Source organism: Haliotis cracherodii, unplaced genomic scaffold (genome assembly GCF_022045235.1).
Source record: "Haliotis cracherodii isolate W230 unplaced genomic scaffold, xgHalCrac1.p SCAF_15, whole genome shotgun sequence".
NCBI lineage: Eukaryota > Metazoa > Mollusca > Gastropoda > Lepetellida > Haliotidae > Haliotis > Haliotis cracherodii.
The window spans coordinates 28,152,057-28,171,648 of NW_027266270.1; the positions used below are offsets into that span (position 1 = coordinate 28,152,057).

General features: G+C 38.9%; 1 protein-coding gene across 1 annotated transcript in view; it reads right to left on the reverse strand.

Moving 5' to 3' along the window:
• LOC139462454 (deubiquitinating protein VCPIP1-like) overlaps positions 1-19,336 on the reverse strand; it is a 45,394-nt gene extending 26,058 nt beyond the window's left edge. The window contains exons 1-8 of the mRNA XM_071244188.1: positions 19,250-19,336; positions 16,721-17,614; positions 12,291-12,416; positions 6,007-6,137; positions 5,426-5,537; positions 4,227-4,436; positions 3,078-3,165; positions 844-987 (exon numbers count right to left, since the gene is read on the reverse strand). Of these exons, the coding sequence (XP_071100289.1) occupies positions 844-987; positions 3,078-3,165; positions 4,227-4,436; positions 5,426-5,537; positions 6,007-6,137; positions 12,291-12,416; positions 16,721-17,567 (1,658 nt within the window). The 5' untranslated portion in view covers positions 17,568-17,614; positions 19,250-19,336. The remainder of the gene's footprint in view (positions 1-843; positions 988-3,077; positions 3,166-4,226; positions 4,437-5,425; positions 5,538-6,006; positions 6,138-12,290; positions 12,417-16,720; positions 17,615-19,249) is intronic.
• Positions 19,337-19,592: the final 256 nt, after the last annotated feature.

Here is a 19,592-nt window from a genome sequence, read left to right on the forward strand (position 1 = left end):
AGATGACTGCATCATATTCAGCGGGATAATTTGAATAATATCAAATCGAATTCCTCTGACGAAGGGCAGGGCGTATTCTCGCCTCTTCTTACTTTTAGCCGTCTCCGTGGATGATAACGAGCGTGATGACTCACGTCGTTTAAGATCCATCTTTTTCCTCAGCACTGCAAAAAGATAATTACCAAATTCTTAATTCCCCAAAGGGGCGCAGAATTTGCATCTATTCTCTGCAGTGTAGTTCTGTACTGTGCAGCTGGTACAGGTTGGATGAGGGTCCGAATCTGAAAAACGTAATTTACATTGGTTACATGTTTTCATGATCTCCGATAGGGGCTGCATTTGAGTCCAAATTACGAAAAATTCTAACGCCAAATATATAAAAAAATCGTTAGATATGATGTATAGAATGTCAAAGAAGATAATCCAAGCAAAAGATTTTGGTAAAAAGGGTTAATTTTTATGGAAAGCTTGGATTATGATGCACAGAAAAAAATTTCCAGCTGCCAAGATGGCGCGAAAAAGAGAGAGTGATGACTTAATGGGCTTGGTCACATGGTTCAGGTGCGCATGCGCAGAGTGAGGGTGCGTTTGGGTGAGCTGTTTTCTCTGTTCTTTGGGAACAGCACAGGACGTTTCCACTACCTATTCGGAAGAGAGAGAGATAAGCAATAAGTAATAAGTATGAGTCAGGATGAGATAAAATAGATATTTTGTTTTATCCCCAAAGACAATTAATTCACTAGACATACTGGATGCTCTGAAAGACAAATATTGTGGGTAAAAAATCTTGGTTTGGCTTCTCCTTTTGGAGGAAACAATTATATTAACTTGTCTGTCACATACATTTCTGGAAAGTTATCATATTCCCTGCCATTCCAGTAGTGCTTGAACCCACACGTGCAGCGTGTGGAGGTGGACGGGGTGAGGGTGCGGTCGCCATTCTGGTACAGGATGCTGCTGTTTCCAGTCACCTGCCGGACCCGGTCTCTGTCAACAGATGCAATACACCAGTGGAAGGTTTGAATACAGACTGCGGGGGATCATTAACAATTTCAGTTTCAGGTACATTCAATGTTGGCTTCACAGTACTTTGAGCACAGCTAGGGCTCTCCTCCCTGGGCTTAGCTATTTGGATCAGTTTTAGTATACAGGGTTTTACCTTAACTTACAAGTAGGGGTCCTGGGAACCTCCAATGATTAATATTAAGGGTCCTTGAAGGCTTGCAGGCAATATGAGGGTCCAGTAAAGAAGTAAAATGTGTGTAGTGTACTGTACGTTTTGGTCATTATTTTAGAGTCTGGACTGAATAAATGATCAAGTGGATAGTTGGATGAAATGACCAACACCCATAACTGCTCTTGATGCACTAGAGGTATAATGAATATTAATGTGTGTCCCTCGGGACACAGTACATTCTATTTTTGCGTCCAATCTCAAAATTTGTCTGTACTGGAATAACATTTGTGCGTTGCGTAAAACCTTGAGCATATCTATATCCTGTTCTCCTCCAACCTTACATATGATACGTCAGTACTGCTCGAGCTGTATGCAACTCAAGAATAACACAGGCACCTACACCATGGATATGTGGGCCTTCAGTGGAATGTGAAAGTGCCACCGGTACAAGCTGTTATAATATATGTTATGTATGCTGACAGTGGAACTTGACTATTTAGCTGTGCTCTAAGACAGATGGAGGACTCATGACAGTGTTTTGGGGGGATAAAAGGGAAATGTTGTGAGAACAAAAGATCTTGGATGTGGCTCCCCCCTTGTACTTGCATCTGTACCTTACACCCCATTAAAACACATCTGTGACGTCATTCCATTGTTTGAACGATCCAACATTTTTCAGGAATGGAGAGTTGCTTGTCAACTGTACAATACCTTGAAGCAACATTTGAATTAATTTCCACTTGTAACAGACGGAACTATTTTTTTACACTTATTTACAAGTGAATATTTTCATTCTTTTCCGAAAACATGTGTCGCCAGCGCGGTTTGAACCCCCATCATTAGATTTGAAAAAGTGTAATTGTCAATCTCAGCTACTGCGGCAGATGAAGGCATGATATGAAATTAACTATTAAATGTTTCCATAATTTTGCATAATGCTTAAAAGCTCAAAATAGTATGTATAAATTTTATGTTAGAGCAGGTTACCCACAACAATGTTCATATTTATAGCAGTTAGATAAACCTTTGACGAGAAAAAACAAATTAGGTAATATAAATATTCGCTTGTTCGGGGCTCTATATTTCCTATTATACCCATCAGCATGTATTAACAATGTGCAAGCGATTGATAAATACTAGTTTAGGACCCAACGAAATTATGAAGAGCCGCGTACCATGCATTGTAAATGTCAGCTCGCGACGGAGCTTGGCGCACGTGCAACAGCGGCAGAGAACGCATTCCTCGTGCATCACCCAAGGGCAACTCACCAAGTAAAAATACAGACAACAAAGAGTTCTGGTTTGTTTTTCAAATATTTTCAACTACAGAATATTTTGTCAAAGTGTTTGAGTTGGGATGAGTTTAAGTAGGGGAATATCCTTGTAACTCTCCATTCCTTAAAAATAATGGGCCTCAGCTCCATTATTTTCAAGGAATGGAGAGTTACTCAGACATTACCCTCTACATAAAGTATTGTCACTCATCCATTGAGAAGTATCAATGTTATATAACATTACAGTCGGAAGAAGGTCTAGTTTGTAGACCCGAGGCACAATGTTGACAGACTTAGGGCCAGTAGATCCTGGCTGCAAAGGAACGTAATTCGGCACAGCGAGCTATGCCACCATAAATGATGGGACTCCTGTGCCCTTAGGAATATTCTGATATCTATCATGCTGCAAACAGCAATTGTAAGATTTAAAACACATTCTGTGAATGATCTAGTCTGGACCACACACATCAATGTTTGACAGCACGACCAGGTTTCGATGACATCATCCAGGTCACACATTATAACCACTCAATCCCAATTTCAGTCATCCCTTTAGTCAAGTATGGGGTAAAGGGGATACTATCCCCACAGAATCTGGTGTCTGAAAATGTGACATGTCTACCTACCCTTGACAGAAAGCACACTTGGACAACTTGCTACTCTGCGAATCCAAAATCAGCTGGTCAATATTCTTATCATAGGAACAGACAGCACCTGGAAGTAGACACACAATGACATCATGAGACAAAGTGAGTGAGTTTTATTACCTACTAGGGCAAACATATCGGGGTTCATAAAAATCATATGTGCCCTAGGGACATATTACATCACAAGACAACAATGTATTGTTTCCGTCATTTGGACAGCATTGTTGATGTCATTCGAATCAAATTGTGACATGAAGTCGGATTGACATCACACTAGAAACGACATCATAGCGTCATTCGACAAATTGTGGTTCCACTGCTGTTGTGACTTCTTATTCTTGTAGATAAACACTAAAATTTGTCTCTGTATGTAGACATCTTGGGTAATAAATAAAACATAATATTTGTGTTCATGTCGTACGATGTTTACGATGTTTACAACAGATACCCGTGTCATAAACATAGCATGACATTAACATTCATATAACATCCTCCACCCATCTTCATATCATATAAGTTCTTATTCATATTTTGTGCATTCAATATCCCACCAACGCATCAACAATCCCTGCTTTGTCTGAAAATGTGACTTTATCATTTAAAAGTATAATCCTAGATGAATTATCATTAGATGAAATCCTTGATAGTTAATTGGCCAAGTTTGTTCATACCAGTACTGCCAAAGTACTTTGATTTTGTCACATTTCACATACAAAAAAAGGACAATGGATTCTACTAAGATTCATAAAGGGAAGTGAGAGAAGTTGGTTTAACACTGTTTTTCAGTTATACCTCAATTTATGAGGAAAGCCCAACATGACAAAGAATGTCTGATATTTATCTCTTTGGATTTATCTCAGAAGATTTTAAAAGATGGTACTTGTTGTTACCCTGCCTGGCGCTCAGCAATAAAGGGGTAAAACAAAGACTGGTCGGCTCAGACAGACAGACAGACGTGAGACCCATGAGCACAGGTACAGTGCTGACAAATCTAGAAACATTATCAGATCAAATAGGGATTCAAACCCAGGATAACAGGTTTCTGGCTCGCTTAAGGATAGGCAACTTTTCACAGCTAATTTCAATGAAAGGGCCACAATTTTGTACAAGAACTATTGAGTACTGCACCTTGCATTGGGAAGGAGTACTTGGCATCATGGCGGAGCTCCCCATACCTCTGGAGCGCCAGATTGTACAGACTGCCTCCACGCTGGAACCACTCAGTCGGGATGCTGTATTCAGTGATGGCATCGCACATCAGGCAGCGGTATAGACGTCTCTCCTGGATGGCTTTCTGTGTTGCCAGGACGACAGTCTCACTCTTTACACCCACAATTCCTTTAGTAACAGAATTGAACTTAAAAGAGATCTTCTAAACTTCATGAGGACATTGCACTTAAACAGCATATACTTTATGCTACCACTTAATACACACTTATCATGTAAAAAAGTTGTTTGTACATGAACTGATGTATGTCTGCTACAACACACCTGACTGTTTGTACATGAACTGATATACATCTGCTATGACACATCTGACTGTTTGTACATGAACTGGTGTTTGTCTGCTACAACAAACCTGACTGTTTGTACATGAACTGATGTACCTCTGCTATGACACATCTGACTGTTTGTACATGAACTGGTGTTCGTTTGCTACAACAAACTTGACTGTTTGTACATGAACTGATGTACATCTGCTATGACACACCTGACTGTTTGTACATGAGCTGATGTACCTCTGCTATGACACACCTGACTGTTTGTACATGAACTGTTGTGTGTCTGCTACAACACACCTGACTGTTTGTACATGAACTGTTGTGCGTCTGCTACGACACATCTGACTGTTTGTACATTAACTGTTGTGCATCTGCTACGACACATCTGACTGTTTGTACATGAACTGGTGTTTGTCTGCTATGACAAACCTGACTGTTTATACATGAACTGTTGTGCGTCTGCTACGACACACCTGACTGTTTGTACATGAGCTGATGTACCTCTGCTACGACAAACCTGACTGTTTGTACATGAACTGATGTACATCTGCTACGACAAACCTGACTGTTTGTACATGAACTGATAAAGGTCTGCTACGACACACCTGACTGTTTGTACATGAACTGGTGTTCATCTGCTACAACAAACCTGACTGTTTGTACATTAACTGTTGTGCGTCTGCTACGACATACCTGACTCCTTGTACATGAACTGGTGTACATCTGCTACAACATACCCGACTCCTTGTACATGAACTGATGTACGTCTGCTACAACATACATGACACCTTGTACATTAACTGGTGCATTTCTGCTACAACACACCTGATTGTTTGTACAGGAACTGATGTACGTCTGCTACGACACTGGGATGAACGCCATACTTCTCCTGGAACACATCCTCCATGGCGTGCACCAGCTTCTGAATATAGCGATCCTGTAGAGATACATTGAGTGTTCATTAATATGCCGTAATAAGTTCATTGTTCAAGTTTTGTAATCAAAGAGTGAATGTTAACATTTAAAATTGGGATAAGTTCTTATTTTTTAAATTTTGGATGTATTTTAACACTTGTAATTTATCAGTGAATTCAAAGCAATGCAGCAAAAATAAGCAGTAAAGTCTCTTCGATCCCATTCATTGTGTCCTGTCATCAGTGAAAAAAGTCACCTCTTCAAAACCAAAACAACTGGCAATAACGATAAACACATGAATGGAGAATCTTGCAATTCCAATTTGGAAATTTGTACTGACTTTTTCCTGCAAACTTACTTTGAGTAAGTCTAAATATATCCCTGCAAGTATTCTATTTCATCCAAACATTCCCAAGGGAACTGATAATAGTACTTATAGTACTCCAATAATACTTCATGTAAAATCAGACCTGATATTCGATGTATTTTACCTGTAGAGATTTATCTCCTCCGATGCGACACATCCCTTGCTCATCAAATTCAATGTACTTGTCAATGTATGTGTCTGGGATTCCCCAGGCTCGCTGGATCATGTAGCGTGGCAGTCTCGGCACCGGCTTGCCTGAACACAGCATACATATTGCCAACTCAATATCAAAGTAATTACACATTGTAACACACCATCACTTTTGAAAATAACATGAATAACACCAATGAAAAAAATTAAAACACTTGTTTGATTGAATTTCACATCAGGATTCCAGATTCCAACCAATTGTTCAACCAATTAGTTCTAATCTTTCAATCAGATTGTAATGGTAATCTTTTTTGACACAAAACCATTGTGAGTAAACATGAGTAAAAACATTGCGGCACTTACTGACATAAAAAAGTGCAAATTAAGGGAATCAAAACCACTTGACATGACTCACAATATCCGAACTGTGAAATAACAAGCTTGAGGAGAAAGTGGCACTTTGCTGTTTCTGTCAAGTGTACAGACTGAATAGTGATTGTTGCTATGCTTAATAAGGTACATGTAGACTTGTGACAGAATTAGTCACAATAGATATTATTCATTGCTGGTGAAATACATTTCAATTTGTCATCATTTACACATGTTGCGTTCTTAATTTCTTGTGTATGTAATCATATTGCCATATACATGTATCTATAATTAGTCAAATCTAAATATCTTTTACATTTGTATACTGATCCTGCATTACTCCCCAAAGCATTCACTGCTTGCCTTACGACAACAAAAAGATGGTCTTGGGTGAAGAAATAAAGTTGTTTCACATTCCACTCTGCTTTTTGCATGGACCATGGCCGCTGTCGTGTCGCCTTGATGACAAGTGACCTTCCTCACATCATTGCCTGTCGCCCAAGCTTAAGAAACAAACTTTTTGAGGTTTCTGAAGCTAAAGCTCAGAAAAATCCCATTACGGAAGCGTAGTTCAATCTTCTAACAAAAGGAACATAGAAATTAAAAGGTAGTACCCTATACATATTTAGTAATAAAGAATGCTAGCTTAACAGCTAAATCTTTACCTACTACCGTATATCGCTGTGTATAAGGCGACCCCACGTATAAGACGACCCCCCTGTACACGCCTTAAAAATCAACCCAAAATCCTATACTCCGTGTATAAGGCGACCGGGAATGAAACACATCACAAGTCTGACTGATATAGAAGATTTAACGTGCGCTTTCCGACTGTAGCGTATTTCGCACACGGACATCACAAGTTAGTTAGTTAGTTACTTTGGAGATTTAACGTGCGCTTTCCGACTGATGCGTATTTCGCACACATCACAAGTGCGCACACAAACCTTATATATGCAATAAAAATATGTTTATCTTGCGTTGTTTTTTTTCTACAATGATAGGTCGCGTGTGTAACTCCAGCACACGTCGCCATTTTGTGTTTACACGGTACGACACCAAATTGGTGCCCGTAAAATAAAATTCATTTTTGAAGTAATAACATATAAGAGACAATGGTGAGTAATTTAATCGCCAATTAACTATGTTGTAACTAACTAGGCTTATGTTTGCTTCACATTCAGCGTGTTTATTCCACAATCACTTGTACACACCGTCTCCAACACTTGTTAATACAACTGTAAAAACAGCAGGAATTGATTTCATCTTCACCGGTTATCACATGTTATGTCACATGTGCAATATGCAAATGCTTACCAGTACTTCCGGCTCTCTGCTCACGGATGTTGATTGTTTTACCGTGTCAGGTGGTTTGACAATCTGCATCGAGGCGAGGGTCATTTCAACTTTATTTGAAGAAATTATTAAACTTTATTCAAGGAAAAGAGATACAAATCATGTTTATGTATGGAAAAAGTTATTGGAACAGTTATTTAGGACGAAATGCGAAGTTTTATTGTCAAATGCTGGGCTGGCTATCGGACGCCGGTTGACATCGCCAGTGGAAAAAAATGTGAGATCTTCGACTCCGTGTATAAGACGACCCCCCTTCTTAGCCCCCTCATTTTAGGTACGAAAAACTCGCCTTATACACAGCGATATACGGTATGTCATTGAGCCAAAGCCTGGTAGAAAAGCTTGTCTTAATTTCTTCCACTGGCCGAGCCTCAACAACTTGCACGGGAAGTAGACTGGCTCTGTATAGGGCGAGTTCATTATTTCCATCAAGGGTTAGTTACCTGATGGGCTACTACAGAGGACCAAAACCTTGGACGCCTTTGACGTCCTCGAGAGCCACATTGCGAGGTAATGACTAGCGAAAAATGAGTTGGACCTCCAAAAATATCCATCCATGATCGTTTTAATAGAACAGTTACTATGTAATGCCACGGTAGAGGCTAACGCCCTGATCTCAAGAGGATTATTTGCTCTCAGAGGATCAAGTTTGGCGATCTCATAAGCCCAAAGGATAACCATAGAGAAATGGTGTTGTGACTTACGTAAGTCGTGGATGTAGGAAATATGAGTATAAATAACCGTTTCCTCGAACCACACATAGTTTTGGAACGGTGGATGAAAACTCGTAGTGACCGCACCGGACACAAGAGAAGTTCACCCTCATCTTTGATTCCCACAATCGTCGATATTGTTGGGATGGTGAAGGAATGATCAGGTGGGTCTGGTAGTTGATGTTTTGCTATAAAATCCCAGCACAACCCGAGATGTACGGCTCTGTGCGTACCATGCTCAAAATGGACCTTGGTGATGTCAATTGCATGTAGCTTGCTCACACATGCTGCCACGGCTCAGGCCAAGATAAAAATTGTTTTCTTGGTGAGGTCTCATAAAAGAAGGATGCACAGGGGGGCTCGAAGGGGGGCCCTGGCAAACCGCAAATTACCACGTTAAAGTCCCAAGCAGGAGGGATAGCAGCTCATTGAACCATCCTCTCGCAGGCCACCAGGGCACGACCAAAGTCAGAGCAAGATTTCTTGTCTCCTTGATCTTTTGTATCACTTTGGGAAGTAGAAGCGTAGGCTTTTAGCCCTTCACAATTGATGCTGAATGCATCCACCCCCCAAGCCTGCGTATGCGGTAACGAGGAGATATGCATCATAAGTTGGTGGCTTTGGCTTGTAGAAAACAGGTCGATGTTTAGATGCCTGAACTTCTGAAGCAGTAACTGAAATACTTCTGTCTGAAGTTTCCACTCGGTGAGAGCCACCCTGTCTGGGTGCGATCGGCCAGTATGTTCTGACATCCGGGGTTATGCTGAACTATGAATTGTAGTTCCAGACGATCCACTAGATAGAAGAACCTGAAAGTCTGTTGAAGAAGGGAGGGGAGTGAGTTGTTCCCTGACTGTGAAGGCACCACACCACAGTGCTGTTGTGAGTTGGATGGCCTGTAGCTGATTCTGCCAATGAGAAATTAACGCTTCCAACTCCAGATTGTTTATATGCCATTTTTTATGAGGGCCGGACCATAGCCCTGAGGCTGTCTGGCCTTGCAGGTGAGCACCCCACCCCATGAAGGGAGGCATCTATGAACAGGTGTAGTTTCGGGGTTAACCCGGATAAAGAGACTCCTCATAAGATGTTTGACTCTTCAATCCACTAACTGAGGTAAGGCCTAGATGGACCAGTAGAGTAATGGCCTTGAGTGGATCCTGACACAGTAGACAGTCATCCATGTACGACACGAAATGTTCCTCAGGTGTAGAAACACAGTTATTGGCTTCATTATTTGTGTAAATAGCCATGGGGCCACTGAAATGCCCAATGGGAGAACTGCCCATTGGTAGTGAACTCCATTGAACTGTAACCTGAGGAAACTGCAGCTTGAGGGATGGATAGGTATATGCAGGTAGGCAGCCTGCAAGTCTAGACTGATCAAGGAATCAAACACATTGATGCTGGTTCTGAGCAGTCTCAACGTTGTGAGGCAGAAGTAAGGTTGACGCTTCAGATAACATACGTTGAACATGGAGATTGTGGACCATTCTCATCTTTTCTGAGTCCTTTTGGGGTACCAGGAAGATATGAGAATAAACCCTGGTGGTGTTAACTCTGGGGAGTGTACAATCTCTAAGGCTCTATTCACCAACAATATGTCTATATTGGCTTTTAATAGCAGATATTGCTTTTTTGGATACTTCCAAGGAGGAGGAGCTGTGGTCACAGTGGATCTACCTCTACGTCTAGACGGTAGCCGTGACATAGTACGTTGAGAACGAATTTATCCTTGAGAATGGTCCAGTTCTTCCAAAACAGATTCAGTCTCCAACCAACGGGGATGGGAAGACTGGGTGCGGGAATTCCCAGTCAGGACTGTCCAACACTTCAGTGTTTACCCCTCTTATCACCTCCCCTGCCCTGGTATTTATCACAACGGGACTGATACTTGCAGAATCCCTCTGCCACGCCCTTTGCCAGCCAGCCTGCTGGGATAGACTGTGAGAGACGTGCTCTAGAGCCTTGAGTGCAGTACCATCCGTATTTGGAAACTTTGCGTGTCTGCAATCTGTTCATTGAACAGAGAGGTAGATAACCAAGGTTGCATAGCAGCCTGCGCTTGAACTCACGAGTCCCAGTTGGAAAGCGCTAAATACTGTATAAGACGACCCCCTGAAGAGGCCTTTAAAATCGATGCAAATTTATATACCCCGTCTATAAAGTGAATCGGAATGAAGCACGTCACCAGTGCATACACAATCCCTACATTTGCAATAAAAACGTGTTTGTCTTCCGCAGAAAAAGATTACATCGTTTCCCTTCAGCAAATTCTTGGAAACAAACAGATCATAACAATTAAACTTGGTCAATACAAATTTAAAAGTTCAGATAAAAAAACACTAGACATGATCATTTACCGATTAAATTGTATTTCCTGTTCTGATAGGTATTGCTTTATATGCAGAGATAAAGATTACCATGTGTATTTTCTTGTAAACTAAGCCGGAAGTAGCAATCAGCTGTACACACGTTTCTCAGAATCTACCGGCGATTTAGTTAATAATTACCCACTGATATAACTTTAAAGAATTTTGATACAATAATTGAAAGAATTGAATCTGAAACTATTATTTTATTCAGAATAATTTATTCCAATATCATGTTATTTTAGTAGTATTTTACTATATATATTTGAAATAAATTAATACCCATAAGCGTAGCACTTTGGTACAGCTGATCGCTATTGCGTATGGAACAATTTGGCCAATCACCGACAACAAAGCTTTTTTACACCAAAATCACCCACATTAAACTACACAAATTCTTGAAAGTAATATGAAAAGAATACATCACCCATCACAGATAAAATTTAGAATTATAGCCGAAGTTGAAGGTATAAAATTATCCAATTTAAAGAGCTCCGCTTAGACACGTCCTTGCTGTATTGCTACAGGCAGTGATGAGAGGAAGATGACATATCATCAAGGACACATGACAGTGGCGATGGTCCTTGCAAAAAGCAGGAGTGGAATGTGAAACATCTTTATTTCTTCACCCAAGACCATCGCCGTGCGCTGACTTTTTATTGTCGTAGGTAAGCAGTGAATGCATTAAGGAGTAATGCAGGATAATAAAAAAACTACTGATATATCAGTGAGGCATTTATCAACAAACAAACTCAGAGATATTAACCCAAGACCTATTTCATTTGGAAAATATCATATATACAGGGAGAATGGCATCTTCCTGAGGCAAGTGAGTTAACTGACTTTAAAAGTCCAGTTTCCGCCCTTGCCAAACTAGGCTGGTATTATGGAGTTACATTTTGGCCGGACTCACAAGTCTATGCATAGATTTGCAAAGCATGTGCACCGCTAACTCGTTGTGAACAAATATTTTCTACATCTTTTCATGTTTTTAATCAAGGTGCTCACGTGATTTAATGCACTTCGCGATGTAAGACTAATTTTATCACAATATATGGATCTTGATTATCGATCAGATCGTCTTGACTGGGCGCCACAGTTTTGTTTGAAGCAAATGCAAGTGATATGAGAGGTTGAATCTGATTGGTCCATAGGAGAGGCATAGAAGGGACATAATTCGTAATAGCCACTGGTGGCGCTACGATCAAGCCCAGGAATTCAAGCCTAGTTCGGCAAGGGTGGAAACTGGACTTTTAAAGTCAGTTAACTCTCATGCCTCGGGAAGATGGGAGAATGGCATCTGACATCATAAATTTGAGAGAAATATAATTTGGCCCGTTTGTTGACAGAGAGAGTAGAGAAATAGAAAGTGTGTATTTTTACATATATAAACAAATTGGGACATGGATAAATCCAAATGATTAAAACATTTCTATTTTGTTTCTTACCTCTGATGCCTACGAGAGGGATGAAGTGGTTTCTCCCGCTGCTGCTCCAGGCAATGCACAGAGGCTTATTGAGCACACCATCCTTCTTACACTCCTCGGGATCCACCATCACGGGGAGGAACACCCCTGTGTCAGGAGAAGTCAACTAGCATGAGTGAGTGGGTCAAAACGGTTTAATTATTATATAATATCATATCATGAATTTTTATAGCACACCTAACTGCTCAAAAGGCGCTTGGACAATAATATTTCTTATAATTTCCAGTAAATGGATCAGTGTGCACATTTTAAAATTTTCATCTCCCTGGGAAACGTGCAACCCAAGCAGTCTGTTTGGCAATAACAGTCACGTTACAACCTCATCCTACTGAGTACTCATTCATTGTTTGGTGAACAGAGGCATATTTCAAAAAGTCACTTGCCCATGGAGACATGAGTAAAGGGGCTCTCACACTTTGCTGAGTTGCGTCCCGAGTATGGACCTGAGCTGACTCAGGGGTACTCGTATGGAGCTCATAGTGAAGTCGTACTAAACTCAGGGTAACTTGGGGTAACTCGGGATACCTCGTACTGATCTACGAGAGTTTTGGAACTGCTCAAAACACTCGGGCTGCCAGCCAACTCCTAACAAACTCATAACACACTCATCCTACTCGTACTACCCTCGTGGCGACCTCGTGGTGCTCATACAGAACTCGTATGAGGATCATCTGCAAAATTTATTGCCGACTTGACCGAGTCTAATACGAGCTATACGAGCCTCTATGTTAAATCATGTGACAAATTCCTGCCAAATTATTTAGCAGCTCGTAGCCACCTCGTACCAAAGTCGTACCAAACTCGAGTTAGGCTTGGGAGAACTCAGAAACCACATCGGCAAAGCGTGAGAGCTGCTTAACATTTAATTCAGTGTAAGGGAGGACCAAAAGCCTTGAAAGTAATGAAACTTTCAAGAGTCAAGCTACTGAACGCTATCACCCATTCAACTACTCTCTGTGACTGACGTTGCTTAACTTCACCTGATTTGTGATCTGTGCTCTGTACACAGGACCATATGCCACCACATACTGCATCCAGCACTATTACACTGAGGCATGTACCATGACACGGTCAAGGTATTTTAACATTTATTTTAACCTTGACTAATATTATATTTAAAACGTAAAATTAAACATTAAGGCCTCTTATTTTTATTGGTCCTGTTATCAGTCAACATGGCCATGATGTTAGATATAACTATTTTAACATAAATAGGGAAATATATAATTCACTTCTGCATGTTCTGGGGAATTTTGACTTTACGTTTGCTTCAGACTAGAGCCAGGTCTAGATCATGTAATACCAAATCTACAAATGCCATCTGTGTTAATTTACACTTCAACCTAATTAAACAACAATAGTAAACAAGAAGAACAACCAACATATCTCCCCATATTGGTCCATGTTACCTGAAACACAACTATTTTTTTCTTGGCCTAGGTTTGAGCTCTTACAAGAATACTTAGGTCTAGGGCCTTTTTCACAAAGCAATATTAGTATTATGACTATAATAAAATTAATTAAAGTATTGGAGAACAAGAGTCATAACATTATCAGTGTTTCCATTCTCCTGCATATATTCTATATGACCAGCCAAAAAAGATACTTCACTATTTTCCCTTCAAATGGTCCTCTCCTGAGCGCGCATAACTTTATGATATAAACACATCGCGAACAAAGTCAAGGACGAAAATAAGGGACGTTATTCTAAATGACGAGACCTTTGATCGAACAGCATATGCGTTCAGCAATTTAACATGCGTGTTCAAGTCTGATGTTAAGTGATGTATACTGTATATTTTTGTGTTTTTGTCATAAGTCAAGTTTATATTTGTGTAAACACCAACATTATACGTGGAAACACTCAAAACAAAAAATGTTCAGGAAGCAGCGCACCCACAAGCAAGTTTTTAAGACAATCTAAGCTTGTTAAGTTTGTTTTGTTATTTATGTATCCAATATATTTCACGAATTAACCATTTGTTAACCAAGAACTTATATCACGTTATATACAATATCAAGCTATTAGTATTTAGATGATGAAATCTTCTTCTTTTTATCTATCTAGATCCATAATTCTTTGTAATTCTTACAACGATTTTATTGTCTCAAGTATATCTATATTTTTTTAAACATAAAACGGGAAGATGTAGACTTAAATAATAAAAAGACCAAAATATTTTAAAACCGGTTTATTGAAAGCAAAGATTATTGTGTTGAAAATGTGTATTTTATATTGATCAGTAAATTTCATTCAATAAACTTTTTTTCTGCGAACATATATTGGAAAGTGAATTTTGGACAATGGGCAATCTATGCTACATTTTGACAATAACCCGAACGAGCATGTGAACCCATTTTTTTATTTGATTTGTCGATACGAAAATCTATGCTTAACTTTTGCTGTCAAACTTTTAGTAAATTGTTATATTTAATGTAATACATCTATATGCCGTTAATCACCTGTTTTTAAAGAATGCAATTGTTCAACAGACAGTTTTTAATCACTTCTTATCAAATATTTGTCTTTCAGTAGGATATAGATAACATAGGTATTTTATTTAAAATGAAACAAATTACAATTACTTTTGCAAGAAAAATATTAAATATTGTATACAAATATTTGATCACATGTATTTCTTTGTTAAGTCAATAAATACTACACTGTATAGTTAAAATGCAATTATTAAATCCATCCGTCCCACATGATTTTAGATGTAAAAACCTATACGAAACCTTTATGGTTTTTTTTACATATGTAGATTGATATAATTGTATAAAATGCGAAAATAAAGAGTAAAGCATTGACACAAATGCGATCCAGAAAATATAACAGCGGAACTTTTGCGCTTTATGAAAACTGTAACATTGAGCAAGGTGTCCCAGGCGAATACAAAGGGAAACCACTCTCAACTAGAGTTTGAACTAAGATTAGCTCCCCCTGAGCTATCAATAAGGTCACGGTCATTACTGTAGCCTGCCGACACCTTCCGTTTTTATCCTTCCCAAATTATCAAAAAGGTATGTTGTTTCAAACTTCTTCAGCATGGACTCAGATAGAAATATATTGTAAGCTATCGACTCCACAGTTATGTGGATCGCTATCGCGACTAAGAACATTTTTTACGTGAAATCCTTGATGCGTTCTTCGTGTTTTCGAAGTGTCAATTTGAATCACTCAGTTTTACAAAATGAAATGTCAATGTTTGAACGTAAAGCAGACTAATTGTTTGGCAAAATATCTATGGAAAAGTATGCCGCCATCTTGGATGAAGATAAAATAAACTTACGACAGGTATGGGGCTATTTTGAATATACGACAATCTTAAGATATCTTAGGGCTACGACAGATTCGAAAATATGCAACAAAAGCCTACGATTTCCTTACGATAACTTTATGATAATTTTAGGGTTACGATCGTTTCGAAAAATCTAGGCCCTGGTAAACAGTCACAACCCAATGTTAGCCAGACAACATGAACCATGAAGAATATCATGCGAAATGGTGCAAATAGCAGTGTTCAAAACCAAGCAAGAAGGTCAAGGCTTCTTGTCATAATCCTAATATTAAAAGATAAAGTAGACAATTCTGTTATTGCAATTTTTCAGTATAGATAAGAATCTATATCGAAAAGTCACAATTACAGTATAACAAAAAAGTTGTTATCCATAAAAAACATTCTTGTCAACTTTGTCATCCATCATCTTCTGAGAAATGCCTATCAAACAATTGGACATTTGATGGTGCACCACTGTTTGAGATTTCATCAGATCAGCATCAGAACACAACCGTCTACCGGTGGACTGAGTCAATGTGTGCAAGCAGATGTAGCACCAATTCAGCAAATATATGAAGATGTGCTATCCAGGTTGATGAGACAGAGGTGAGTGAGTTGGGTTTAACGCCGCTTTTAAAATTATTCCAGTTATATCACGGCGTGTCAGCTTAATGTGGGAGGAAAGCCCCAAGTGATGCAGGTCTCAGACGTTTACCACTTTGGTGAAACCCACGAGCACGGTGCTGACTAACTTAGAAACATAATCGGGGCGAACCGGGATTCGAACCCACAATCATAGGTTTCTGGCGTGCCGAGGGACGCATCTCTACACAGGGAATCGCAGCGCCTTAGACGACTGGGCCACCCGTGCCCCCGCACATTGGGAAGACACTGTTAAGGTATCTTCAACAGGCTCAATGTGTATCAATACATATAGTAGTAAATAGAAATAGCTACACCAATGATAATATGCAGAAACATCAGATTTCTTTTTCAAATGTTTAATATGGATTATTGATGGCTCTTTCCAGCTGTGATAAAAATATTAAGCATGTTTAGGTCGCAAGTGGTTACCATGGTTACCTGAAACAATTACATTTCATCCATACTTACCACAGTAATCTCCAGAGCTTTGCATTCCTTCAATGGAATCAATGAGAATGATTGGTCTCTTCAGGACATTTGCAAGTCCAAATATATGGATGTTTCGGAGGCCAAGAGGTTCACTGTCCGGTGGAATAAATTCTGGGTGACATTCATTGATAATATCTGACCATTCATCTTTATCAATAAAGTCTTGAAACAGGTTTTTATATTTGGATAAATTCATCTGAAAATTATGCTCGAGGTTGACTCGAAGAGGATGCCAGAAGAGCTCCCTACCAACCAGAGCTCTTGACACTGCATGCACCAAACAATGCCCGTCACCATCTGCATGGATTGGAATGAGATATTCCTGGTTATCATTGACCTCTTGGACGATGTTCAGGGTTTCTCTAAGATAGAGTTTACTTCCCGAACGGTCACATCCGTATCCCATAACTGACAAATGTTCCGGATCAATCAGAAAGGCACGATCCCCTAAAACAGCACAGTCAAATTCGTTCTGCAACAACTTAGCTTTACCAGTCTGTTTATCCATGCCGTAATTGGTCAGAATTGGTGAAAGAAGTTTGCACACATAATTTGACAAGCCTAAAACCTTGATATTTTCAGGACCTTTGTGAGGTTTGACATTGCCAAGAAGAACATTTTTCAGTAGATTATGCAGGGCAATGTTGGTATTGGTGACTTCCTCAACATTCTGAAGTGAAGCTTTGTCGTGGCGCTGTCCGCAACTTGTACATTCGATGCTTTTGTCGAATGCTGGGAAGTACAGTTTGGCTTGGCATTCTTCATCCGGGCAAGTACCAGTCAGCACCTTGTACTGGTCAGCACTCTTGGCTTTTGTACGGGACATTGTTGCTCAACAGATTAGGTCCAAGTTTCCGCAATCATTACAGATTCCTAAAACCAAAGTTTAATATTTTTAAAAACACCCAAGAAAATGCAGAGCAAATCAAACTTTGTCAGGGACTTTGACTCACTTTATCATGTTTATCCAGAAATAAAGTTGACATAGAGAAACTGAAAACAGCAATGTTTACAGATCTTAAACACAGGGCTTACTGCTTTTGGAGAGTACCCTAAATTGTACCTGCTACATACATGTTCATACTTTAATCAGACAATATGTATGTTATTCAAATACCATTTTTTAAAGATATAAAATGAACTTTAAACATGTTAAATAACGATTTGAAAATGAAATCAGACAACATAGTGAGGTTTCAATAAGCGATACACAATAAGATCAATGAAAACTTTATGCTTGATATGTATGGTGTGCATGGTATGTTAACATTATGTGTGTCATGTGTCTGTCATCAAAGGAAATATATAGTAAATTTGAAAACATACAACTTTATTGAGAACAACTTCTATTTCATTGCATGCACCAACGTTTTGATGTAGATTCTTACACCATTATCAAACTTAATAACATACAAGAATCTGCATCCAAACGTCACAATAAGCAAGTTGTTATCCATAAAGTTGAAAGTTTTCTTATTTCCTTACCAACTTCTAGAATGCCAATCAAACAGTTAAGTACATGTTTAGAACATTGATTCATAGATTATCGGAGTGACAATGAGTTTTGCTATTAATTATGCATTTAGTGATGAAATTCTTAAATTAGGCCATTGGGCTCACATTCCAAGACTTTATTAAAAATATCTCAGTTTATCACGTTTATAGTATAAAGTGAAGTAGGTTTAAAACTATGGTTCTTGGACATGTGGAGGAGTTCATATGCAGATATTATTTGTTGATCATTTCCCCACAGTGGTGATTACAGACTGTAGGTGGTATGTTTGCTCCATGGCATGAAGTAGCACTTGTATTGGCAACACAAAAAAACACACAAAAACATCATGCTGTAGATAAACCCTTTACAAATCAACCGCAAATGCCAAACCTTAATAAGGACCTAAAGCCATATTGCACTGAATACATAGAACATCCTGTTTATTGCCTAGAAGTGCAACAACAAAAATAAACATTCGAATCAGCATGTGTTTCAAGGCTATGCAGTAGCTACCATAACTAACATATCTTAATGAGTCATTCTTGCTGTGTCTTAGCACCGATCTTATTTTTAATAAAAATGATTTCCAGTACCATCTACTTTCTTAAATGAAACAAACTGTAAACAAGCTTGCAAATATTTATGCTTCCTCTGTCAGGAATGTAGACCTACTTCAGATATAGACATGCATTTTATAATCTAAAAAAATATTAATCTTTGATCCTGTTTGTTAACTGAATACGCATACCAAATAACTAATAGTATCAATCATTTATGACTGAATTTTAGTGTTGCTGTAGTGCTATAGAAACTCTTAATCGGTTAGGGAAATAAGTTAGTAAGGAGGTCTATCAATATACTAGGGGTGGGTATCAAAATTCCAAGTAATTTCATTTTCACGAGGAAACAAATTATTATATCTTATTCAGGACTGACAACTGGAGCTAATTAGAATAGTGGCGTGTATTCGAAGTAGACATGCGATATGTTTATGAGAAAAAATAATTACAAACGTTTATATTCCACGGTGTGATGTCGCATATACTGCTAAATCCAGCTTTCGATTTCCATTCACTGATAGAATACCCATGTTTGTCTCTCAGCTGTGTTTACATCGTTTACTTTGTAACGCGCAATTTGATTTGTTAAAATTAGTTAGATTCTAAGATGTTAAATAAGAATGGAAATGTATTGATGTGCTGAAAGTTTACTAGCGAGAATATTTCTCTCCCTACAATTTATTCAATCATGTAGAATATTTTAGTGATTGTTAAATACATACCGGAAATTTCATAACTGTTCGTTGCTGAAATCCTACAGCCAATGAGCGTTGTTGTTACAACTTATTTATCAGGC